The following is a 23,355-nucleotide window of genomic DNA, read 5'->3' as shown; positions in this document are numbered from 1 at the left end:
GGGCGGCGGGGACGGGGGGGGGGTCTGAGGCCCAGGCCCTCAGGTAGACACTGCATGTCTGAGGTCCAGGCTTAGGATTCCACCTGCACGGGGAGCCCATTTGGTCTCCACGGTTCCCACGCGAATTTAGGACCTACAGATGCTGGGTGTGGCGGGGTGGGGGGAAGCCCAGAGGGCCCGCGGGCACAAGGCCAGGCCGTGGAGGGGGAGTGACAGTTATACTGGAGGGCTCGCTCCCGGCACGGGTCACTGCCAGTTTCCACGAGCTGTGGTCCAGGTGTGACCTAGGCGGCCAACTCCTTCTCACGGAATGGCGCCATCACAGACCAGGAGGGCCCAGGCTCCGTGCTCAGGCCGCCTGGACGTTGCCCGTCGTGGTCAGCTAGGTGTGCCGCGATCCGGGGGCGGCCTGCAGGTGAAACGCCTCGGTCCATCTCCAGGTGGCCGGGGGCACGGGTGTCCTGCCAAGAGGACGCGTCGTAGGTTCCCGTAAGTGATCAGCTCCTGAAAACGTTTCCAGTGATGGGTCCGGGTTTACAGCCACTCTGGAGGAGCCCACCTGTGGCCTCCCGCTCCTACCTCAATCCTCACGTGGACCTCGAGGCCGCTAGCATGGGGCCCCTCAGGTTTTCAGAGACTGAGTCCAGCGTGCTCTCTCCCGGGGCCTCGCCACTGCGGCCACGCAGATCGCCTCTGCTTCCTGCACCGGGGCCACCTTTGCCTCCTCTTCCCCACGGAAACCTCCTTCTTTCCTCTCCCTGACTCTGTGCTCACACTGTCTTCAAGATCCAGCCAGGACAAGGCTGTGGGGAGCTCGGTCCCGGGCTCCCTGCTGTCGGGCTCGCCTGTGCCATCCAGGCTAAGTCAGTCCTGCTGGCGGGCAGGCGCGTGCACGGGCCTCTCCTCACCTCAGTGACCTCCTCCGTGAGACCGGATCACCATCACGCCTGCTCGTGTGGTGAGCCCGAGACATCGATGGGACGCTCACCGAAACAGGACGGAAGGCGGCCTCAGCGCAGAGTAAATCCGCTGCCGGGCGAGGGAACCTACGTGCCAAAGAGGCAGCGTCCAGGATCAAAGGCCCCAAGTGAGTCTACGGAAGTGGTTGTTTCTTTTTTCCTGGCCCAACCCCCCGAGGGACAAGGCGAGCTCCACGGTGGCTCAGCAGGACCTTGCAGGAGATGGGGGTGAGGGGAACAGAGAGTTGGGGAGGCATGTGGTTTGCAGACAGCCCCCCCCCCCCCCCCGGAAGATGCTAATACACCTGCCCACCACCCCCTTAGTGGGAAGTACTCATCTTTAAAAAATATACCTTCTCCTAATGGGAGAATGGCATTCTTTTAGCTAGCCTTTCTTATAAATAGCCATTTTAAATGGAAGCTATTTATCGGGAGCTTTATTTTCTGTGCTTTAGCAAGGAGAGTGCAGGTGACTGCCTAATTATACTGCCTCCGTATTGAAGTGCTCCAACAGAAGACCACAGAATAGAGTTATCGAAAATAGCCGGCTTGTAATGGCAGTCGGGTTAGTTCATTAATTACAAATACAGAATTGGCCCGGACAAGTGGCACTGTGCTTGAGCACTTGTCAGATGAGACAGGAAGAAACATCACCCACGTCTGAGCGTGTTTCGCCATCTAAGACTAGAGGGTATGCCGCTGCGCGTGGAGAGCGATGCGTTTAGGGTGAATCTGGCTCGAGAAAGCAGAGCACGGCGGGAAGAGAGACTGGAAAACATCCACCTGTCCATTTATCCTCGCACAGTTGCCAATCGATCGTTGAGGCAAAGGGAGGAAATACTGGTTGCGAGAGATGGAGAGTTTCAAGGTGTCAGAGAAAGCGAACCAGTGAGTCCCCAGATCCGGTCCATTTCAGTGCTACCACCAAGAAGTACTGTACTGGTCGAGAAACCCCAAGAAGCCGCAGCGTAAAGGCTCTGCCCGTTATGCCTTGTGCCCTGTGGGATCAGCCCCACACCCCACCAGTGACTGCCATCAGGCACAGGAGCATCTGTCTCAAAGACCATCGCCAACATGCATGGCAAAACCACGCCCGATGTCAAGCAGCTGAGCCGGGCCGGAAGCCTCAGCATCCTCAAGCGGCGGTCCCGATTCGAGCCCCACGCGCCACGTCCCAGGGTCCCCCAGAGCTGAATGACACGGCCCAAGAAGGAAAAGGCTGCGGTGGGGCGGGAGAGGGAGGAGGAAGAAAGGAAAGCCCCAGGGCAAGCTCAGGTGCAGCTCCTGGCTGCTTCCGAGGGACCGCTGCTGGGTCGGAGACCCGCCCCCTGCCACCACTGCGGAAGCAGCAAGCTGCCCATTTGACAGGTCTCATTCCTATTTTCTTCATAATTGTATTGCTGTTTAGTTTAGATTTGAGACTATAAATTATACACATTAGGGAAAAAAAAAAAAAAGCCCCGGGAAGGGAACTGGTTCAATTAACCTCGTTCCTTTGGGTGAGGGAGGCATAGAGGTGTTCTTTGGGGGATGCTGATGCCTTTTGCGTGCGGGTTCAATATTGGGGAGATCTTCACTCCTGGTGACAAGGGGTTAAGATAATTAGAATCAGAGTCTTGTTACTAGAGGATATGTTTTGATTATTAGATCAGATGAAGATAAGGGAGCGGTAATTTTGGAAGAAGTATTGCCAAATTGTTTCATTAACTGCACCGTATTAAAGAATTCCCCCAAGATACGGATAAAGAACATTAATTTGTGAAACTGCGTTTCATTTTTTTTTTTTTGAGAAGGCAAACATTAAAACGTTAACTGATTTAGAAGAAATTGCTCTATAATAAAAAATGTAAGGTCTATAGCCTCCCTCTCATAGTCAAATGCGGGATTGTATCTGAGTCAGACCCCTTAACTGTAACAAAGGAGAGAAAGGCAAATTATCTAATAATAATGCCACTGCTGGGGTCAGAAATGGCTATAACATGAGAAAATTAAATTTAATCTAGAAATAAAAAATGAGTGCTAGTGCTCACTGGGCAGGCTGATGGGAGAGTAAGAAACTCAGAAGAAATAAATGCCACGGGTCCTCAACCCTCTCCCCAAAGCCGGCAGGACCGGCTCTTCCGAGGGGCCCAGGCACCCAGCGGTTCCTCGGACAGGGAGTGAAATGCACCCCGAAGGGGCCAGGAAGAGACCAGGGGGAAATACGGTGGGGGCCCTGAGTCAGCGAGGTCAGGCCAGCAAGCTGCCGGGAGCACAGAACCTGTTGGAAACTCGGCTCTGGGTCAGAGACACGGTCATGCGCTGGGAAGGAAAATGTCAGTTTTATAAAAAAATCCAAACGGGCCTAACTACGTCCTGGAAGTACTTTCTATAAGAAAAAGTTTTCCTGATGTTTTTGTATGACTCATCTGGACGTACCGCATTTAGTATATGGACGGCTGTGCTCGGCCGTCATTCATGTGCTCTGCACGCACACGCGGGGCAGGGCGGGAGGCCCGGGAGGGCATCGCCCAGGCTGGGGAGGCACGGTGGAGCGGGGGCACATCTGGCCCGGGAGCTGGGCCCACACGTCACTAGTCGTGTCACTGAGCGTCAAACAAGCTACCTCTGAGGAGGCCCCATGGCTCTCTGGTGCACCACAGACCTAGGGTGAAATCAAGTGCAATTATTTTTCAAAAGCTGAGCTGGACGAACGAAGGGCACGTCTGTGCAGACAGCTTGTGACCAACCCTTCACCAGCAAGTGCACGAAGTGGCAGTCTGACATCCCGGGCTGGGAAGCATGGCCACGGGTGGGCGCGGGACGGGGCCTTCTACCAAGCCCCCTTCTACCAAGCTGCCTGCAAGGGATGGCCCATCGAGGGCAGTGCTGTCCAGGCAAGAGCTGGTAAGGGTCCAAAGGCACTCTCCCCGTCTTGGGCCCCAGGACCCTGCTTCTAGCTCCCTCATGGAGGCTCAAGGTTGCCCTACTTGCGGTCAGTTCCAGACAAGATGCTCTCCAGAAAGACCTGACGGCCCCGGTGCACCCAGGCTTCTGACAGACGTGTCCAGGGGATCCTCACTGTTCCCACAGGAGGGAAAAACGCTTGTTGACGGTTGGAGTTCAGACCAAGAACAACCTAAGCGCTCACTCTGGCTTCCTGACGGAGAACAAATTCTCACCGGGACCCGTGCAGATTGCAAGCATGAGATCTACTCATTGCAACAGCCGAGACGGGGCAAACGAATAAGGTGGCCTCTGGGACAAGGGCTCCCGCCACGGTCACTATACCCGGCACGTGCCCCCGATGCCGGGGACAGAAGCAACCCACTGAGGGGCTGTGGGTGTCAGAGGGGAGCCAGAAGCGCCGCGCCAGTCGCCCCCCCCCCCCCCCCCCCCACCCCCGGGCCGTGTGCGGAGGAAGGCGGGGCAGCGGGCAGGCGCGCGGGTCCAGCCCTCCCTCGGCCCGCGGCCCCCTCGGCGCCCTTACTTTGAGCGTGCTGTTCTTGGCACTCAGCTGCTGCTCGAGCTGGGAGATCTGGCTGGCCGAGTTCTCCCGCAGCTTCGTGAGGCTGGCCTGGAGTCTCTGCACGTCCTCCACCAGCTGGGCGATCTCCCGCTCTTTGGCGGCCAACTCCACTTCCAGGCTGGAGCGGGTCAGCACCTCTATGGCCTGCTCCTGCGGAGGAGAAAGGAAATGACAAAGCCACCCGGGGTTCGGGCAGGGCTTGGGCAAGAACACGCAGGTGGAGGGATGCGGGTGGTGAGCTCAGGGTGAGGCGTGACCTCCTGCCTCCGCCCGGACCCGCCAACACCCTCCCTGCACCACCTTCCTGTCTGCACGGCAAATGCGCCTGGATTCGGCTGGCGGACAAGGATTTACTGGGTGCCCACCAGGAGCCGGGCGTACAGTGAGCACAGGACAACGGTCCCTGTCGTTACGGAGCATCCAGCCAGCGGGAGGAGGCTGGGCGTGCGAGCCGCATCAGATGTGTTGGCTGACAGCATAAGCGTGTAGGGCGGCAACCAGGCCATCAGGAGACTGAAGCGGGGGCGGGGCCCGGGGTCAGACTTGGGCCAGGTGGTGGGGTTTTACTGATTTGCGTTTTTTTAAAGTGTATTTATTTTTGAGAGAGAGAGAGAGAGAGAGCACGCGCACACGTGCACGCAAGTGGGGGAGGGGCAGAGAGAGAGAAAGAGACAGAGACAGAGACGCCTAAGCAGGCTCTGCACCACAAGCGCAGAGCCTGACAGGGGGCTTGGACCCACGGACCGTGAGATCATGACCCGAGCCAGAAGCTTAACGGCCTGAGCCACCCCGGTGCCCCGGCAGTGGGGTTTTAATAAGATGGTCAGGAAAAGCCCCGTTGACATTGTGACACCTGTGCAAAGATCTGAATAAGGTGACAGAAAGGGTCCAGCTGTGTGCTGGGGGCATGAGCAGGGGAGGGGCAGACAGAGAGGGAGAGAGAGAATCCCAAGCAGCCTCCACACTGCCAGCACAGAGCCCGATGCGGAGCTCCAGACCCACGAGCCGTGAGATCATGCCCTGAACTGAAACCAAGAGTCAGACGCTCAATTGACCGAGCCGCCCGGGTGCCCCCATTTCACGGGGATGGAAAACACTAGCGGCTACAGCCCCAGCCGGGATGTGCAGCCAATCCGTCCCACGCACGATGCGCTGGTCACCGACTTCTCACGTTGGGGGACAGCCCGTCGTCAGAGAAATAATTTTTCATATCTACTGACCCTCCCCAGGAAATTAAGGACTTTTGTCACTTAAGAATGTCAAGTTCTGTGTGTAAAGGAGTGACTCTTTTCTGTTTCTTTGGTTTGTGTCGTATTATAAAGTGGGTTCATTTCCTCCTGACTTCTGGCAGATGTGCACATGGCCCTAGCGAGCGTCTTCCCGCCAGCTTATTTAAAGGGCGCGTGCAGATCAGCTCTGTCCAGAGTGCGCTCCGTGGCCTGGTGCCAGCTCACAGACTGTTGCTGATACAGTGAGACACGCAGAGAAATGCAGACTGAGCATTTAGAAACTTGTACAGCAGTTTGCCACGGCTGTGACGCTCTTACTGTCTTTTGTAAAACCATCGGTCTGCAATGGATCGGCAGTGAATAAGCAAACAAGCCGTCCTTGGCCACAGAGAGTTTGGGGAGCACCACGCCAGCCAACAACCAAGGTCAGGAGACACGGGGACCCGAGACAAGTCCTCCTGGCAACGCCAGGGGTTAGAGCCTGGGACACTAGTGACAGAAACACCTGGGAGCCGTGAGAGGGAGAGGCGGGGGTGGAGGGTTGGCAGGAGTTGTCAGAAGGAAGAGGGGCTCCATTTGAGGGCGGGGGCACCACAGGAGGGCAGAGGGGTCAGAAAGAGCAGGGACAGGGCATAAGGGGGAGTGACTGATGCCGAGGCCAGCTTGAAAAGGACCGAGCCTGCTGCCACCTGATGGTGACCGACTGCTCAGAAGGGTGGCCAGAGGCACCTTGAGGTGGCGGGCTTGGGGACACAATGCAAGGGATATCTGGGGAGGTCAGACTTATGGGGGGTAAAGACTGAGCCACAATATCTAATTTATTTATCAATTTTCCAACCTGAGGGATGCCAGCCATAACAACGGTTTCGAGTGCTCTTAGGGAGAGCTGGTAAAACGAGCCACAAGGGGGGATCCGGGATTTTAAATGGGCAAGTGCAAGTTCACAGACCAGGGATCAGTGGCTCACATGATATGTGTAAAAACAGCAGCTCTCACTGCTGAACCTGGATTCAGGCTGGGGACCTGGGGGCAGGTAGTCCCAGAGGGCCATCTACTCCACTCCAGGGTCCTAGTCTGGCCTCGCCACAAGCTGGCCGTGTGACCTTGGGCACATCAACTATGTCTCAGGCACCCAGGCCAGATTCCTCATTCATAACACAGCCAAAGCCATTTGTGTCTTACATAAGCTAAATGAGATGAGATCATCCACCCAAATCAGTAAGACCTTGGAAATGAGACAGAAAAGAGCATTCTACTTGAAGCCCAAACGTGGCTCACTTCCTGGCTGTCCCATCATGAAGACACAAGGGAGATAGGAAGAAGCAGACAAGGGCCCAGGAGACGGTCACAAGGAGGGTCAGCACCGCCGGCTCCCTCGTGTGCGTCTGGGCCTCAATTCAGTTGCACTCGAATCACTTGGGGGCTTCAGAAAACGTATGGGTTCTGGGCTCAGCCCTGGAGACACAGGCTCAGGGAGCGTGGGGTAGGACCCAGGAAACTCCCCGGCGAGTCTGATGGGGTTCAGGGTCAGGACTCTGGCTCGGACAAGCCTCTCAAGGAAGGAACAGAAACTGACTTTTCCAAGTCTGACAAGAGGCCCGGGTGGGCACCACAACCAGGTCCCCAGAGTCTGTCCCAGCAGGGACGTACCCACGGCTCTGGGCTTCCACGACCCAGAGGGGGTCCTACGCTCTTCACGGGTGCCAGGTCTTGGGGGTGGGGGCTCTGACAGCTCAGGAGCCAGGAGAGGATGTGAAAATACTCTGCAGAGTCTAAAAACATTAGAATGTTTTTGAATGTCTGACTTTGGCTCAGGTCTCGATCCGAGGTTTGTGAATTTGAGCCCCACATCGGGCTTTGTGCTGACAGCGTGGAGCCCGCTTCAGATTCTCTGTCCCCCTCTCTCTGCCCCTCTTCCACTTGCACTCTCTCTAAACTAAACATTAACAAAATAAATAAACATTATAAAAAGAGGGTGCCTGGGTGGTTCAGTCAGTTAAGCGTCTGACTCTTGATTTCAGCTCAAGGTCATGGTCTCACAGTTTTGTGAGCCTGAGGCCCACGTGGGGCTCTGGAGCTGGCAGCACGGAGCCCGCTTGGGATTCTCTCTGCCCTTCCCCCACTCACACGGTCTCTGTCTCTCTCCAAAAAAAAACCAAAAAAACCACAAAACAACACAACTTAAATGAACATAAAAGCAGAAGCTATTGGTGGAGGACCCCAATGAGTTCTGTCCCTTTGAACCCCGTTCACCTCCCCTCTCTCCCCAGCTGCCTGCGTCTGAGTCCTGGATAAGCTACATAATGACCTCTTCTACCCGGCGGCCGTTTCCATATCAAATAGGGATGAGATGCCAGAGCCCCATGCAAGACAGGGAAAATCAGGGAAAATCGAACTGTGAAACGAAGGTGCACCTAGGACCCGAGACTCAGAGACAGATGCCTGAACCTAGGCTAATACCTTACTTACATTTACTCCCGCAGGGGAAAGATGAGGCCACAGGCACCTGAGTCTTACTTCTCTTTCCTACCGACCCCCCGCCTTTCTGCCAACACCAAGTGGCCAAAGTAGGCAGACTCCATCCGGCAGAGTCACCCGGTAGGTTCGCCTGCTAGATGCGTTTTCTCCTGTGACGGTTTGTTTAGGTTCAAGGGGTGGCCTGAGGCGGTGTCCCAGAGCCCTGGACTAATACTGGTCTATAAATACTCGACAAAGGACCTGAATATGTCCCGTCTCATTCAGCGCACACGAAGGAGAGTAGCTTGACGTGGGGGAGAAAGAATGCGCTCTGGAGTAGGACAACCTAGGATCAAATTTTGCTTGGGCGTTTTCTAGCTCTGTGACCTTGGGCACATTACTTAACTCCTCTGAGCCCGTTCCCTTACTTGTAAAACGAGGATAATAAAACCTACCTCTAATGACCGCGGTGTCTCGAGGCATAAACGGGACAACCATATAAAGCCCCGGTGAGGCCCCTGACGCAGAGCTACAGCTCGCCGAGAGACGGCTCGCCTTCCAGAACAGGCGATTCCGTTAAGACACCCCACGGGTCGGTTTTGGCTTCTGCTAGATCTATAGACTGTACTGTTTCTCTGCCGAGTCCTGCCAGCCAAGCCCAACAGATATTTTCCCGCTGGCCCCGTTTCCTATGTTTGCTCCCCGACCGGCTGGGGCTGGGGCCGGAGCTACTGGGAACGCACACCCGGGGGAGCCCTGGCAGGCCCGCTCCTGGAAGGCTGAACCGGAGCCATGTAAACACTGCACTTAGCCCATGATGAAGTGTTTAAGCGCCTCAAGGACCCACAACTGACTCTACCTGCGAAAACATTCATTTCCTCCTGAAATGTTTTGGTTGCCACGGTCCGGGATGGTGCCAGAAAGCCCTTCAATCAAAAACCTTTAGCTCAGGAGCCCCGTGCAGACATGGAGGATGGACAGCTTTCTCGAGAGAACCCAAGGTGACCGCAGAGGCTGAGAGACGCCAGACCGGCTCCTTCCTCGAGGGCTTCCCCTTGCCTCAGCGTGGCGCTGGGTCCAGGGAGGTACACTTGGATCAGGGGACGGAGACGGAGCCCATGGGACACGTCAGGTAAAATGAGTATCAGGGTCCGGGAAGTTGGGATGGCCCCTTGAGTGAAGAATTTTTCTGTTTTCGGAAACACTTAACTCATGTTTTATTTAATATTAATTAATTAATTAATATTATTTTAAATGATTTTTTTTAAATGTTTATTTCTGAGAGAGGGAGAGGGCGCGCAAGTGGGGGAGGGACACAGAGAGCAGGACAGAGTACGCGAGGTGGGCTCACTGCTAGCTGAGAGTCCAATGCGGGGCTTGAACTCATGAACCGTGAGATCACGTCTTGAGCCAAAGTCGGACATTTAACCGACTGAGTCATCAGGTGCCCCTAATTAATTAATTAATTTCAAAAATTAAACGTTAACTTAAGGAAAGAATATGAAAACCCATTCTTTTTTTTTTTTAATTTTTTTAACGCTTTTTTTTTTTTTTTGAGAGACAGAGAGAGAGAGAGAGAGAGAGAGAGAGGTATATGGAGTGTGAGCAGGGGAGGGGCACAGAGAGAGGGAGACACAGAATCCGAAGCAGGCTCCAGGCTCTGAGCTGTCAGCACAGAGCCGGATGTGGGGCTTGAGCACCAACTGAGAGATCATGACCTGAGCCGAAGTCGGATGCTTAACCGACTGAGCCAACTGGGTGCCCGAAAATCCATTCATATAAAGGGGTCCTAGCACTAAAACTCTGCTTTAGGTTTGCTCCTAGGGAATAATTTTACAAAGACCCAGTCGAGTCCCGGCTTAGCCCCTGCGGGGCCCAGCGTTCTGGGGCAAGGGGTTCACAGTCCAGAACTTCCGCTTCCTCATCTAGGTAAAGAAATGAAACACCCGCCTCACAGGTGAAGTGGAAGAATGGCTGTCCGACCGACGTGTGAGTTATCACAGCAGCAAGGCTCCTGGTTAGACTGTGCCCTCTCTGGAAGGGCCTGGCGCCTCCCCCACCACCCCCCTGCTCTCCCACCGTCCACTGCGGGTCCTGGCACACGGCACGCACCCTGTAACTCTTTGTTAAAGAAAAGGACACTTATAAGCATACTTCACCCACCACAGGTGACAGGAGCTGAAGGGCCTCAGGGCCACTCACTCCTACTCTGCACACGAGGACACGGACGCTGCACAAGTTTGACTACCTGAGGTCTGTGAGTAAACAGGTTATGAGTCAGCGCTTTGAACCCAGGGCTCCCGGATCAGAGACGGTGAGGCCAGGCGAAGTAAGAGGAACCGCTGAAGCCGAATGACACAGATTACAGGTCAGGCCTTGTTCTAAACTATTTGCTCGTAAGAATGTCCTGGAACCCTTACAAAACCAGTGATGAAACGCAGGCTCAGGGAAGGCAAGTTCCTTGCCCCAAGACACACAGCTAGAAGGCGCGTCTGACCCCAGGGGCGTGGCTCCAATATCCGGGTCTTAATTCCGTGCTGCCCTAAGTCACTGCTCAGAGCCAGAAGGCGAGAGCCTGTAATCTGATAGGTCCAAGCTGCCTTGCTCGAGCTGGGAAAAGTTCCGGCTAAGAACAATTTTTGCTAATCTTAGAAAAATCCAGAAGCAAAGAAAGGACCGAGACGAGTGCCTCGCTCCTTCGGAATGCTGGCACTTCCAGAGAGATTCTGCCATTACGCAGACTCAGAGCGCGTTAACTGTGTTATTACTTCTTTGGCCCGCCCTGCTCATCGCCAACTGTTTTCTCACTCTGGAAGGACACATCGAGGTGGAGACCAAACCTCCGATTTTCCAATGTGATTCTGGCAAGGCTCTTGTTTCACACCCCCACCCCCCTGCCAGCCGTCTCCCCACAGGCCTAGCCAGGAAGGCACTCCCTCTGGGAGTGAGGGGGATCTCCCGCCTCGGCCTCCACGCTGGGCTGGCGACCAGGTAGCACTGATGCGCCATCGGCATAGTCCTTCCTCTGACCCTAACGAGTCCCGTCCCCAGGCTGTCCGAAGCATTCCCGACCAACACAGCACCGGTTCAACTATTTTCCCCCAGATGCAACATTCGTGAGCAAAGGCAAGCAGCTGTAGCACAGAGGTGCAGACGCGAGGCGCACAGAGTCCCCACGGGGCCGGGCTACCCACCACGTCCGGCGCCTTCTGGATCTGCGAGGCCAGCTGGAGAGAGTGGTTGGCCGACGAGAGCTGTTCCCTCAAGGTCTCTGCCTCTCTCTGAGCCACCTCTGCCCTCTGAAGGAAATGAAAAGAGTGAGAAGAGAAAGTACATTCAGTTTAACAACTGACAATTATTACAAGAACATTCATCAATTCATGCCTGACTGACTATAATTGATTTTCCTAAACACTCAACCTAATAAATGCTAGAAAAAAAACATAGAATGTGATGGATTTTTATTTTAAACAGTACAAGGAAGAAATAATTGAGCGATTATGACAGTAATTTAACGCTAGGAGCAAGGAATCCCCTGCTGATACTAATGCTCCGGCCCACTGAATTTCCCAGACTGAATAAATACAAGTGGAAATAGAGTCTTTTGATTCAATTTCTCTCTATTCTCATAGACCAAGAAGATTTTATTGCAGGATCACTCCTGGGAGTAATTCTCACGGGTAAACAGTGAATTAAAGACACTTTGGCCGTTCTCTTCCTAAAAACACGCACAATGTTGTGGTTGTTTTCCTTCGGCAAGTATTTCCATAAACGTCCAGGGTGTAAATGTCACTTCTTTTGTGAGGGCCAGGCTTATTTCAACACATTTAACCCTTCACCTGACCAAGCCGGCCGAGGCCGGCACCCCCAGGCAGCCAGGGCAACCCGGGGCCGCAGGCGGGAGGGCGGCCGGGCCCACTCGGGGTGAGGAGCCAACCGCAGGAAGGGGGCCGAGGAGGAAAGGGTGGACCCCTGTGTTCTTTGCAGGTCATTCCCAGACGAGGCGACCAATGCTACCGGACGGCAAAGCAGGATTTCCCACCGGACGAGACTGGGACACGCCAGTGCCCGCCGCCCGCGAAGGCGCCGGGGAGAGCGGCGCAACCGGGGCAAGTTACCTCTGCCCACGACGCCTCCACCGTCCCCGCCAGAACTGGGGACACAGTCACCTTCTCAGGGACCTCGCGGGGATTAGCGTCCGCCGAAGTATACCGTACACACAGCTCATCCGCAAGCGTCTCGCGAACGTGCTCGTCCCGATTCTACAATCACGAGGCAGACGGAACTCTGAGACGGGGGGACAACGGCAGGCAGTCCTGGGCGTGTGGGCTGGGAGATCGCGCGCCGCTTCTTTCCACCGGCCTCACGTCGGCGCCGACAGAAGAGATGAACGAGGAAAGCCCGGCCGAGCAGGGCTATTCTGTGTGTTTTCCGATTTTGCGGCGTGACAGCACGTGTCAACTAATTGCTGAAAGAACTGAAGGGAATCGGGGAGTGAGCCGGATCAAGGGGGCGGGCGGAGGGAGGGGCGGACGGGTCCGGCGGCCTGGAGCGGTTCTCTGACGCACGATCGTTCTGCGAAATCTATCTCTGCGCGCAGACAAATTCGGGTATTTCTAACGGCAACAGAAATTGGTGCTGATGGCCGCCTGCCTTGCTTCTCCAGGGGCGCCCGGAGCCTCACCCCATCTAATTCACATGGCGCCTGGCCAGGCCCTGCTGAGCTCACACAGACGCCGCCCACGCTCTGCTCCAAACAGAATCCGGAGCAGCCTGTCGGGAAAGGCGACAACGTGACCGGCGTGGCGACGATAGCAGGGGTGATTTCTGGTTCACTTTCTGCAGAGAGTCTCCTCTTCAGTGAGGAAGAGTTCCAGATGCGCCCCTCCGAGTTTTTCCGATAATCGTGTTGTTACTACTGAAAAGTTTTCCCTTCCTTTGCTGGTAGGCAGAACCCTGGGGCATAAAATCTCTACAACTCTGCCAGGAAGGAGGTGTTCTTTGACATGTTTCTAATATCTCTGACTAGGAAAACTATTCCTCAGCCGAGTGGAGAAGCTGTTCCGGGGGCAGCCAGTGAGGCCACACCACCACCCTGCCCCGCCTGGGAGTGTTCTGGAACCAGCAGAGCTCAGGCAGGCCCGGGCGACGGGTTCACGGCAAGGCTCTCATACGGGCATTTAGCTGCCCCCCGCCCCCCGCCCCCCAAGCTGGGCGGCTCATGGAACAAGGGATCTGGCTGTTGAGGATTTTCTCCTCGGCTTGTGGAATTTCTCCGGAGCTTCTGCACCTCGTTCTGTTTCCAAGTTCGTGTGCAGAGTCACTCTGTGGCCTGTCCATGCTGGTCACGGCCTTTGCTCACTTGGCTTGACTTGGTTACTTTAGGGCAGCGTTTTAACGATTTGGAATTTTTAGGATTTGTTTAGGATTTACGCCCCGAGGACATCAAAAACAACACAACACAACACAAAACAGTTGAGGTGGCTTGTGCAGCTAAACAGGCACAAAGAAGACTAAAAAAAAAAAAAAAAAGGAAAAGCAGGCCTAAGAGCAGCTGAAGGATGGAGTGGGAGCAGTCGGGCGGAATTAGTTCCTGCAGTTGGAAATTCAGGCCCATCGCCGGCGCTGAGACAGAAAAGAAGGGGCGCTGGGCTGGGTCAGTGCCGCGCGATCACCTGTTTGCAGGGCCTCCGTCTTCCCGAGGACGGCGACCCAACCGGATGAAGGGTTTCTAAGAACTGGCATCAGCCATGGCAGGCGGAAGGCGGTGGTGTTTTCTGACCCGGAACCCCAGACACGGAGCCGCGGCTGCCACGAGACCCCTGACTCCTTGTGTCCGGTGACGGGCTCCCCCGCTCCAACCCGCCCGGCTCAGGCAAAGCTGCGGGGACGAGGCCGCGGTTCTGGCTGGCAGATCACCCGGGGGTGATCGAGGGGCCACCCCGTGATGAGAACGGCGCCTCGCCAAGCCTGAGCTGCTCCCCTGAGACGCTTCCTTTGCTGGCTGTTGCTTACTTTCGGTACTTCCCTGGGAGGGGAGAGTAAACACCGAGAGCACAGGTGACAGCGAGGGAGGAGGTCACACGAATGAATGGGGACACGGCCCGCATCTGCCGGTAACCTGGATACAAACACGAAAGCAGCCGCCTCACCGGCTCTCACAGGCCAACGGAGGACCCAAGAGGTAACACGAGCCAAGGGCCTAACAGTGCCCACCTTGTGGGGACAGGGGTCTAATCAAACAGGAAAGATGACCAGACACTGTAGGCGGTCTTCAGCAGTCGCTTGGAAGGCGGGAGGTGGCTGGAAGCACTTTGTTTCAAGAATTCTGTCAGTCACGATACCAGAAAGAAGTGACAATACCCACGCGTGTGACACCGGCTGGCCCAAGTCACAGCTCTGCGTCTTGGGAAGGGCAGCCCAAACGGTGTGTCCGGGGTATCTCCTCATCCTAAAGGAAGGCCTAAGGGGAGTCCCCCCGCCCCAGCTCCTCAAGGGGTCCTGAAGGGCCCCAGGAGGGGCAGTATAAGAAAGCTTTTCCCTAAGCTCCGCCCCTGAAGTCGGACACATTAGAATGTGAATATACGATGCTGACAGCTATTTCCAGGTCTTCAAGTCTGAAAAATTTGATTCATAAAATGTGGAGGAGAGGCATGGCGGGGTGGGACAGAGAGAGCGGGCAAGGGCAGAGCCCCCGGGTGGCTGCGGCTGGTGGGGCCAGTGAAGGCTCATGGGAAGGGCTGGCGAGGCCAGACACAACCTGGTGTGGGCCGCAGGCTCCAGGCCCACGTAAAGGCGGCTCTGGTTGGGCGTTCTCTAGGGAGGCGTGTCTTCTCCTCCCGGTACCATGGTTGAGACAAGTCGGAATCCAATCCGTTTCCCAGTTTACCCATTTCAGGTGTAGCCTTTGGGGGTCCCTGGTTTTCAACAGTGGTGGTGGTGTTGGGTGTCGGATCCAGTGTTCTTCCATCTTGGTCCCGGTCTTTGTGTCTTGTCCCCCTCTGTATGTGTCGCCATGAAAACCCAGGCTCGGGGCCACCAGAGATGAGCAAGTCTCTCCAGTGACCGAGCAGCCACACGAGCCGGCAATGGACTGAGCCTCCAGGTAGACCCACGGCGTCCCAGAGGTGGGCCCTGGACCGGAACAGGGGTCTGTTAGCAGGCAGCCCTCCTTGAATTACGTTGCTAAGGCTGCTGGAACGAATTACTACAAATTCAGTTGATTTTAGCAACACAAATTTATTATCTTTGTTCGGAGTCTGCACTGGGGCTCACTGGGCTAAGATCAAGGTGTGGGCAGGACTGGGTTGCCGAGGCTCTGGGGGAGAATCTGTTTTCCTACCGCTCCTTGCTTCTGGAGGCCACCCAGACTCCTTGGCAGTGGCCCCTTCCTCCATCTTCAAAACCAGCCTATCACCCTGACGTGGACTCTTCTGCCTCTGGGGACCCTGTGATTATACCGGGTGCACTCACACACACCTGGGTCATCTCTCCACCTCAAGGTCCGCTGTTAACAGCCTTAACCCCCCCTTTGCCAGGTACACTAATATATTCACAAGTTGTGGGGTTTGGGAAGCGGCATCTTTTGGGGCCATTTTTCCGGCCACCATGCTCAAGGGCAAATAACCCCACATTTGGACAATTTCAAGGAGGAGGCAAGCTCTCCTGGGGGATGACCTCTCGGCCTGCTCCCCACAAGGCCCTGTACTCTGGAGGGAGGGGATAAAAGAGAGGGGGAGGCTGGCAAGGCCAACAAGTGAGCCTTCCTATGGGATGGACTCCATTGCTTTGGAAAGTGCACACCAACCAAAGTCATCCTTCTAGGCAATACCCACACGCGACTCTGGAGAACAGCCAGAACCCCAGAGGTGACCCTGCTTCAGTGGTTCTGCAGAAGGGAAGTCAGAAAGGTCCTCTATACACCAGACAGGAGATACTTCTTGCCATGTGCCCCAAGGTGGCCCTGTGCTGGTGACTGGAGTCCCTCTGTAGACCTACCTAACTCTAAGACTCCTGTATTAGGATGAGTTAGAAATGGGTTACAGACAGCGACACTAGGGAACCCGTCAACCTCAAGAAAACTTCAATGCGGCGAGGTAACACTGTTAAACATCACACAACTCCCAACCCAGCGGCCTATCCCTTGTAGATATTAGTTTTGCTCCAAAAGACCTAAAGGCTTAGCTAAAACCGTAATAACAATTCTGAGGATAAGCATACTACCTCCTGGCCCACCCACTTATTTTAAGTCTAGGAACTATAGTCTCAGAAACTTCAAATACCTGCAAAAATGGCAGAATCTTATTAAAAACAACCTAGAATTACAAGGGCCATTATGAGGAACGATCTAGTTAGATAAGATCATTTAAGAAGGGCACTTGAAAGTCAGGGCCCCCAAATCAAACAAACAGAATAGGATACCAACTGAATTGGTGAGCAGAAGCCTCCGAAATGCTTCCAAATTCCAAAGTGGCTTCACCGAGAGGTTCGTTGCAAGAGGCTGGTTAATCACGGAACACAGGTTTATCCACTCTTGGCTTCCTTTTACGGAGGAACCAAAGGTATTTGGGTCTACCGGTAAAACACGTTTTGTGCTACACTGAAAAATTTATGAGAAAGTATGCTTCTAGAAATTATACGTTGCGTTTACAAATCGGCTGAGCCACAGAATGCTGATGTAAAAGTTCCCAATAACTTACTTCTTCATTGCCACTAGAAATGAAAAGTTTCTAAGGGTTAAAAATTCTAATATATGTAATTAAGCTACTGGAAATAATAACGGAAACATCTCCATAGGTAAAGAAAGTAAGAGGTGTGTTTTTACTCAAAGAAGGTATGAGGAAAGGAAAGGCTTTTGTGTTGAGGGAAAAGAAAGAAATTTTGGCTTAAAGTGAAGCTGTTTATTTCACAATGGGAAAGAGGGAAAACGTATGGCAAAATCTGAATGTAAAAGAGAGAGTTGTAGATATGTGGAAAATAAGTCTTTGGAAAGAGACGGTCATGTCTGGTCAAGCCAGCTACGATTAGAATACATTTAATAAAGTTAAATGGCTTTTAACATCAAAAACAATACGGTGCAAAATTACAATTTGGTTTTCTCTCTTTTAAAAGGACAATGTTTGGGATGCATGCGTGGCGGTTAAGTCGCTTAAGTGTCTGACTCTTGATTTCGGCTCAGGTCATGATCTCATGATTTGTGAGACTGAGCCTCATGTTGGGCTCTGTGCTGACAGCGTGGAGCTTGCTTGGGATTGTCTCTCTCCTTCTCTCTCAAAAAAGATAAACTTAAAAATATTAAAAAAATTAAAAAAGGACAAAGTTTTCTTGAACTATTGGTTGCTCTTTTTTTAATTCTTATTGTTTTTAACGTTTTTATTTACTTTTGAGAGACAGCATGAGCAGGGGAGGGGCAGAGAGAGAGAGAGGGAGACACAGAATCGAAAGCAGGCTCCAGGCTCTGAGCTGTCAGTCCAGAGCCCGACGCGGGGCTTGAACACGAACTGTGAGATCATGACCTGAGTTGCAGTTGGACGCTTTACCCACTGAGTCACCCAGGCGCCTGGTTGCTCTTGATAAGATATTGTAAAAGGCTCTTCCTTACCTTTTAAGTTATCTGCCCGGAAAACAAAGATTTTGTGTCTTGTCAAAAATAATTTCCTGGGTCTTTATTATTAGGTCTTTGATTCCTTAAGAAAGCTGAGTCTTCTCTATTAAAAGAGCTAAGGTTTTACTTATTTATTTATGTGTTTATTTATGTATTTATGCATGTACATATTTATTTATTTTTATTTTTAAACAACTATTTAACTTCCTGTATTTGCCTTCAAGGTCTTCAGTCGTCACTGTGGTTAAATAGATGAGTAAATATTGTGTCACCGTGACCTATGATCCTACTTGACCAAGTGTTTTAAAATCTTTTGATTTTTTAAATAAACTTCTAAGAATCAAATGTTAAATGAACCCTTTAAAAAAATGTTTTTTAATGTTTATTTATTTTTGAGAGAGAAACTGAGTGCAAGGGGGTTGGAGCAGAGAGAGAGGGAAACACAGAATCCAAAGCAGGCTCCAGGCTCTGGGCTGTCAGCCCAGAGCCCGATGCAGGACGCAAACTCACAAGCCACAAGATCGTGACCTGAGCCAAAGTCAGATGCTTAACGGACTGAACCACCCTGGGGCCCCTAAATGAACTCTTTTTAACTTTCAACTAACTTTGAGATTTTTCAGAGAGGCCCTTGGACGTCTCAACAGATTTGTTCTCTCACCTTACAAAAAGGGAGATGTTAAACTACCTTGGCTTATTTGGTATGTTAAATCACAAAGGAAGTGTTGTCAAAATATAATACTAAACCTTCTTTATTTGTATAGGTATGTAAGAGTTGCAGAAATTGCATGACATTCCTAGAAATCTGTTTGTTCTGGTATTATGTCATGATTCCAGTTATTATCTTAAAATGTCATACATCACGGAAATAACTACAATTCCTTATCAAGTGAACTCTCAGCTGATCTTTAACAATGGACACTTTTAAGTCTCTGTCATTTACAGAAAGTTACTGTCTTACTCAGATGCTTTTGCAAACGTTTTCCTACAAAAGTGTTTCGTCTTCACGGGGCTTCATGCAAAGAACTTTTGACAAGTCCAGATTTCAGATAAGTTCAAGGTCATAAAACTGAACTGGGTAAGAATTTTCAGAACTAATGAGGAAAAAAAAGAAAAACCGAATTCAAGCAGAATGAGGATTAATAACAAGGAAATGGACCAGCTGAGGAGGATGACTGTAATTTTTATGACTTCCTGTTTGAAACACTGATGTTTCGTTTTTCCAGATAGAAGGAAACTTTTCTCACACAGCAATTTGGTAAAGTATACCTTTGTAAACAAAGATGAAACATTTACTTTTTCTCCTGAGCTGATCCCTCTGGAACTCAGAAACTTTAAAGTTTTCTTTTCATGGCAATATAATTAGTTATTTGCATAAGTTCAATGAGAACGTGTTATCCTTGTAACAGGACACAACTGGAAATATTGGCTGTATTACCAAGGCTTTGACTCACTTGCCGTATTTGAGAGAGACAGGCCTAGACTCAGATATGACCAGACAGCTTCAAGGAACTGAGGCTGACTGTATGGGCCCAATAAATAAAGCCCCTTAAAAAAAAAAAAAAAAGTCAACCTGGTACTTTGCTTACATGGTTCTAGCTTTGAAACCATGGAGAAGCTTACGTGGTCGGTCACTATTCTCGCTGCACTTAATCAGGCCGAACTGAATGTAAAATTACTTTTGCTGGGATTATCTGTAGTGCAAAAAGAATAGGGGTAATCGCGGAGAGAAAAATGATGCTTGCACCTTTGTAGGTATCAGATTCTAATCCTGTTAATTGTCTCTGAGGTTTTGTGATAGACCCGAAAACTGGACTGGATCCTGAATACTTCTAGTTTCCTCAAGTACCTGACCCTGACCCTTGAAACTAACGTTTCTAATTTTCTCCTACCCTTCTGATTTGGAATCATTAGGAACAAAGACCGCCCCTGAGGGAGACCTGGAAGCGACTAGGCCAGGTCCTCCTGTTTGGATGGCAGCCAGGGTCTAGGGACCTGAAGCTTCCGTACGCATCTCACAGCTGAAGAAGGCGCCCCCTGGCAGCTGGTCTTGTAGGATCACTGGAGATCCTCTGCGTCAAATGACTGGGGAGAGAAGCAGTGGACATCTGTGTAGGCTGCTTCTGCCCAAGATGCTGGATGGAGACCTCAGACTTTAACTGAATGTGAAACTCTTTCTTCTTCCTTTTCATTCCTGGATCTGGCATTTGTCTGGGGAGGCAGCACCATCATCCCTATCTCCTAGGCCATTTCTGGGTTGGGGGTGGGGGGTAAACCTTTGCCTTTCAGGCTGCTGGGTTTGTTATAAAAAAAAACTCCTACCTGGCCATTAACGGCGTCACCTCAGTGGGAATGCTTTGTGCCCCGACAGGACTGATCTCTGTCTGGGGGTGGTTACCATTCTCCCTGGGCCCGCGAAGGCCTGGCTGGCTGGCACATAACTGGGCAGAGCCTCTTAGGGTTATCGAACGTGCCCCTAACTGTCTACAGACCGAGACGCCTCATGGTCAGCCCCTGAATTTAGAGTTGGGAAGGACCCGTTGGGAGGTCTCTGTGAGTCAGGATCTGCTTCCTTCGGCTGGGGCCTACTACCCTGGTTAGCAGGAAATTCAAACGATGCTGTGACCAGGAACCTCTCCTTACTCATGAAAGTACCGGGCACTCTGCTGCTTAAGCAACAACTGCTCAGCAAAGATCCTTAGGCTCTCTGGCCAAGGTTGTTCTGGTAAGACAATAGGCCTTGATCATGTTCTGGCGGAACGAGGGGTCTGTGCTGGGGTCAACATCACTCATGCACCTGGATGAACACTTCAGGGAAAGCAGAAACTCATTTACATAAAACCACAGTGGAGCAAGCCGCCAGGCTTAGACAAGCAACTCTTTCAACAGGATCTCTCTTTGACTTCCTTGATTTTGAGTAGTTTGGGTCTTGGGGACCACAGCTCCAAAGTGCATTCCAGACCCTGGGAATTCTCCTGCTTCTAATAATCACAGTAACTTCCCTGGTGCGCTGTCTTCCCTCAAAAGTTTTAAACGCATGTTCAAAACCACTAACCGCCAAGCAAATGATCTCGCAAAGACTGGAATGAATGTCAGGAAAGGAACAAAGAGAATGACCCACTGAGAAACCGTGAGCCTGAGGTCGTGACCCTGTGACCACCACAGGAATTCTGCAAAAACACCATGACCTGGGAATGTCGCACAGATCAAAGCTGCGAGAACGACAGAGTGGTGGCTCAAAATGGCACTGATGCCTTAAATCTCGATCGCGTCTCTCAGGATGAGGGTCTGATCGAAAGGGGGGAATTTTGCTGGAGCACCTGGATGGCTCAGCTGGTTAAGCATCTGACTCCCCATTTCCGCTCAGGTCATGATCTCACGGTTCGTGAGTTTGAGCCCTGCATCCGTCTCACTGCTGACAGTGCAGTCTGCTTGGGATTCTCTCTCTCTGCCCCTCCCCCCGCACTCTTTCAAAACAAGCAAACATTAAAGAAAAAAAAAAAAAAACAAAAGGGAGGAACTGTTAAAAAAGAGACAACAGGCCCCAAATGGAGTCCCTTGTGCCAAGCCCCAAGTCAGCAAACCAAGCAAACCAAGATCTTAACCTAGCTGCGGTGTCAGCCTCTCCTGGGAATGTGACCTTTAACCCATCAATCGGGAATTTCCTGGTCAGCGCTAGTGAGGTCATCTGCCCACAGGACAGGCCCCTCCCGGCCCCTGCAGGAAGGTGACCTTGCCTGAAGCAATCCACTCTTTCCTTGTCCTTCCCTTTTCTGCCTAGAAAAGCCTTCCATTTGGCACAGCCTCTCAGAGCTCCTTTCTGCCTGCTAGACGGGGTGCCGCCCGATTCATGAATCCTCGGGTAGAAAGTCGGTAGGACTGAGTAAAAAGCCAGAAAGGTCTTTAAAATGTCCTCAGCGAATGCGTTTTTCCAGCAGTGTTCTCTCAGGTGTGTGACTTACTACCCTCATTCTATAGATGGGGAAACACACTGGGAGCCTGGGGGTTCGTTCAAGGCCGCACAGCTGGGAAACGGCGGCGGGGGGAGGGGGGTCTGGGACTCCAGCCCAGGTGTTCCCCGCTGGAACACAGAAACCCTGGTGGAAGAAAGTGCCATGCCTTTCCTGTGGCTCTCTGCAATCTTCTCCACCCTTGACTCTTTGCCTCGGTGAAGATGAACCGGGCTTCCCAACTAGACTTCGAGGGGCGGCCCTCGCGGCGGGGCAGTCTCCTCCAGCAGGACCAGGCGGGTTAGCGGGAAGAGGGCCACTCACCGAAAGGACGTCCTCGCCGTCCCCCCGGGACTCTGTGCGGCCGGCCGCTCGCACCAGAGCCACTCGGAAGGGCTCCCAGGTGAAGGCGCAGCTGGCCAAGTGACAGAACGGCGGAGGCCCCAGACGGTTTGACACGGTCGCGAAGCACAGAGTTGTGGCTTCTTGTTCACCACGAGGTCTCGAAAGTTCTGGACCCTCACTGCCCCCTATTAAGGCGGAGCACTAGTGCAAGCGCCTTGGAGTTTAACAAACAGGTGTAAGCGGGACCCGGGGCCGCCGGCCGCCTACAGCTCTTCGGCTTTTCCACGATAGAAACACGAGCGCTTCAGCGATAAAACAGCGTCAGGTCTCGGTAGAACATTTTGACTATAAACCTGGTGCAAAAATAATGTTATATGCCAATGAACTAGGAAATTGCTCCTCCTGGGGATCTCCCTTGATGGGAAAGGCGGCCGAACCAGATGTCTGGCTGCGCCTGCACGGGCGCGTGGCTCCGGCGGCCCCTCCTCCGGCCCCGCCGCCTCCTCTCCGCTCGGACCACCTCAGCTCAGGCCCGAGTCATCGCGGCCCGGATGTATCACGACAGCTGCTTACGGCTCTCCTGGCTTCCGTTCTCTCTGCTCTCATCCGTTCTCTGATGTTTCGCCAGGGTGATCCTTCTAGAACGTAAGTCCGATGCCTCGCTCCCGGTGATTCTCCACCGTTCTCCGACAGAGCCCCTCCCCCGAACCTGGATCTAGACCCCCTCCTGGGGGCCCACTCTCCCACCCAGCACTCCCTCGTCCTAGCCTTATGGAATGGCCTGGAACCCGCAGAGCTCGCCGCGCCCTTCGGTGCCACCTGTAACACCGTCTTCCTCGTGGCCACCTGGGGAATTTTTCTCCTTGTCAACCCGTCAAGTCGTCGAGCGCGATCCCTCCTTCTGTTCCTCTGTGTCTGCTCCCACACCTCACACCCTCGGTGAGGGCTGGCCCGCATCTGCCTTCACAGCTCTGGTGGCAGGCAGCTCCAGAAACCTCTGGAGAGCCAGGACTGAGAGAGGGCTTCTCTACGTTGGAGTAGTTTCCTTCCGAGGGAACCTCCGAGCTTGGCCTCCAAGCCTCCAAGTTTGGCCGTGGCCGTGCGTTCCAGGCACACTTTTCCTCACAGTGTGGTTTCCAGGACATATGGGAATTCCCTGGGCATGGCCGGACTGCTGGAGACCGATGCAGAGACTCTACCTCCTTCATTCTAGAAACTCTATCTCTATTAATGCAGCCTCTTGGCAGCCACATCATCAGGCTACAGCTCACCCTTAGTTGTCGCTCCGGACTCCCCTATACTTCTC

At 52.9% G+C, this 23,355-nt stretch overlaps 1 protein-coding gene across 1 annotated transcript in view; it reads right to left on the bottom strand.

Annotated features, from left to right (window-relative positions):
- The window catches only part of CUX1 (cut like homeobox 1), a 340,084-nt gene that overhangs the window by 56,023 nt on the left and 260,706 nt on the right, over window positions 1–23,355 (bottom strand). Inside the window, 2 exon segments of the mRNA XM_042921134.1 lie at window positions 4,429–4,617; window positions 11,348–11,452. Of these exon segments, the coding sequence (XP_042777068.1) occupies window positions 4,429–4,617; window positions 11,348–11,452 (294 nt within the window).

This window comes from Panthera leo, chromosome E3 (assembly GCF_018350215.1).
Source record: "Panthera leo isolate Ple1 chromosome E3, P.leo_Ple1_pat1.1, whole genome shotgun sequence".
Lineage (NCBI taxonomy): Eukaryota > Metazoa > Chordata > Mammalia > Carnivora > Felidae > Panthera > Panthera leo.
Note: the sequence above shows the minus strand (reverse complement) of the source record. Positions and strands in the feature narration are given on the sequence as shown.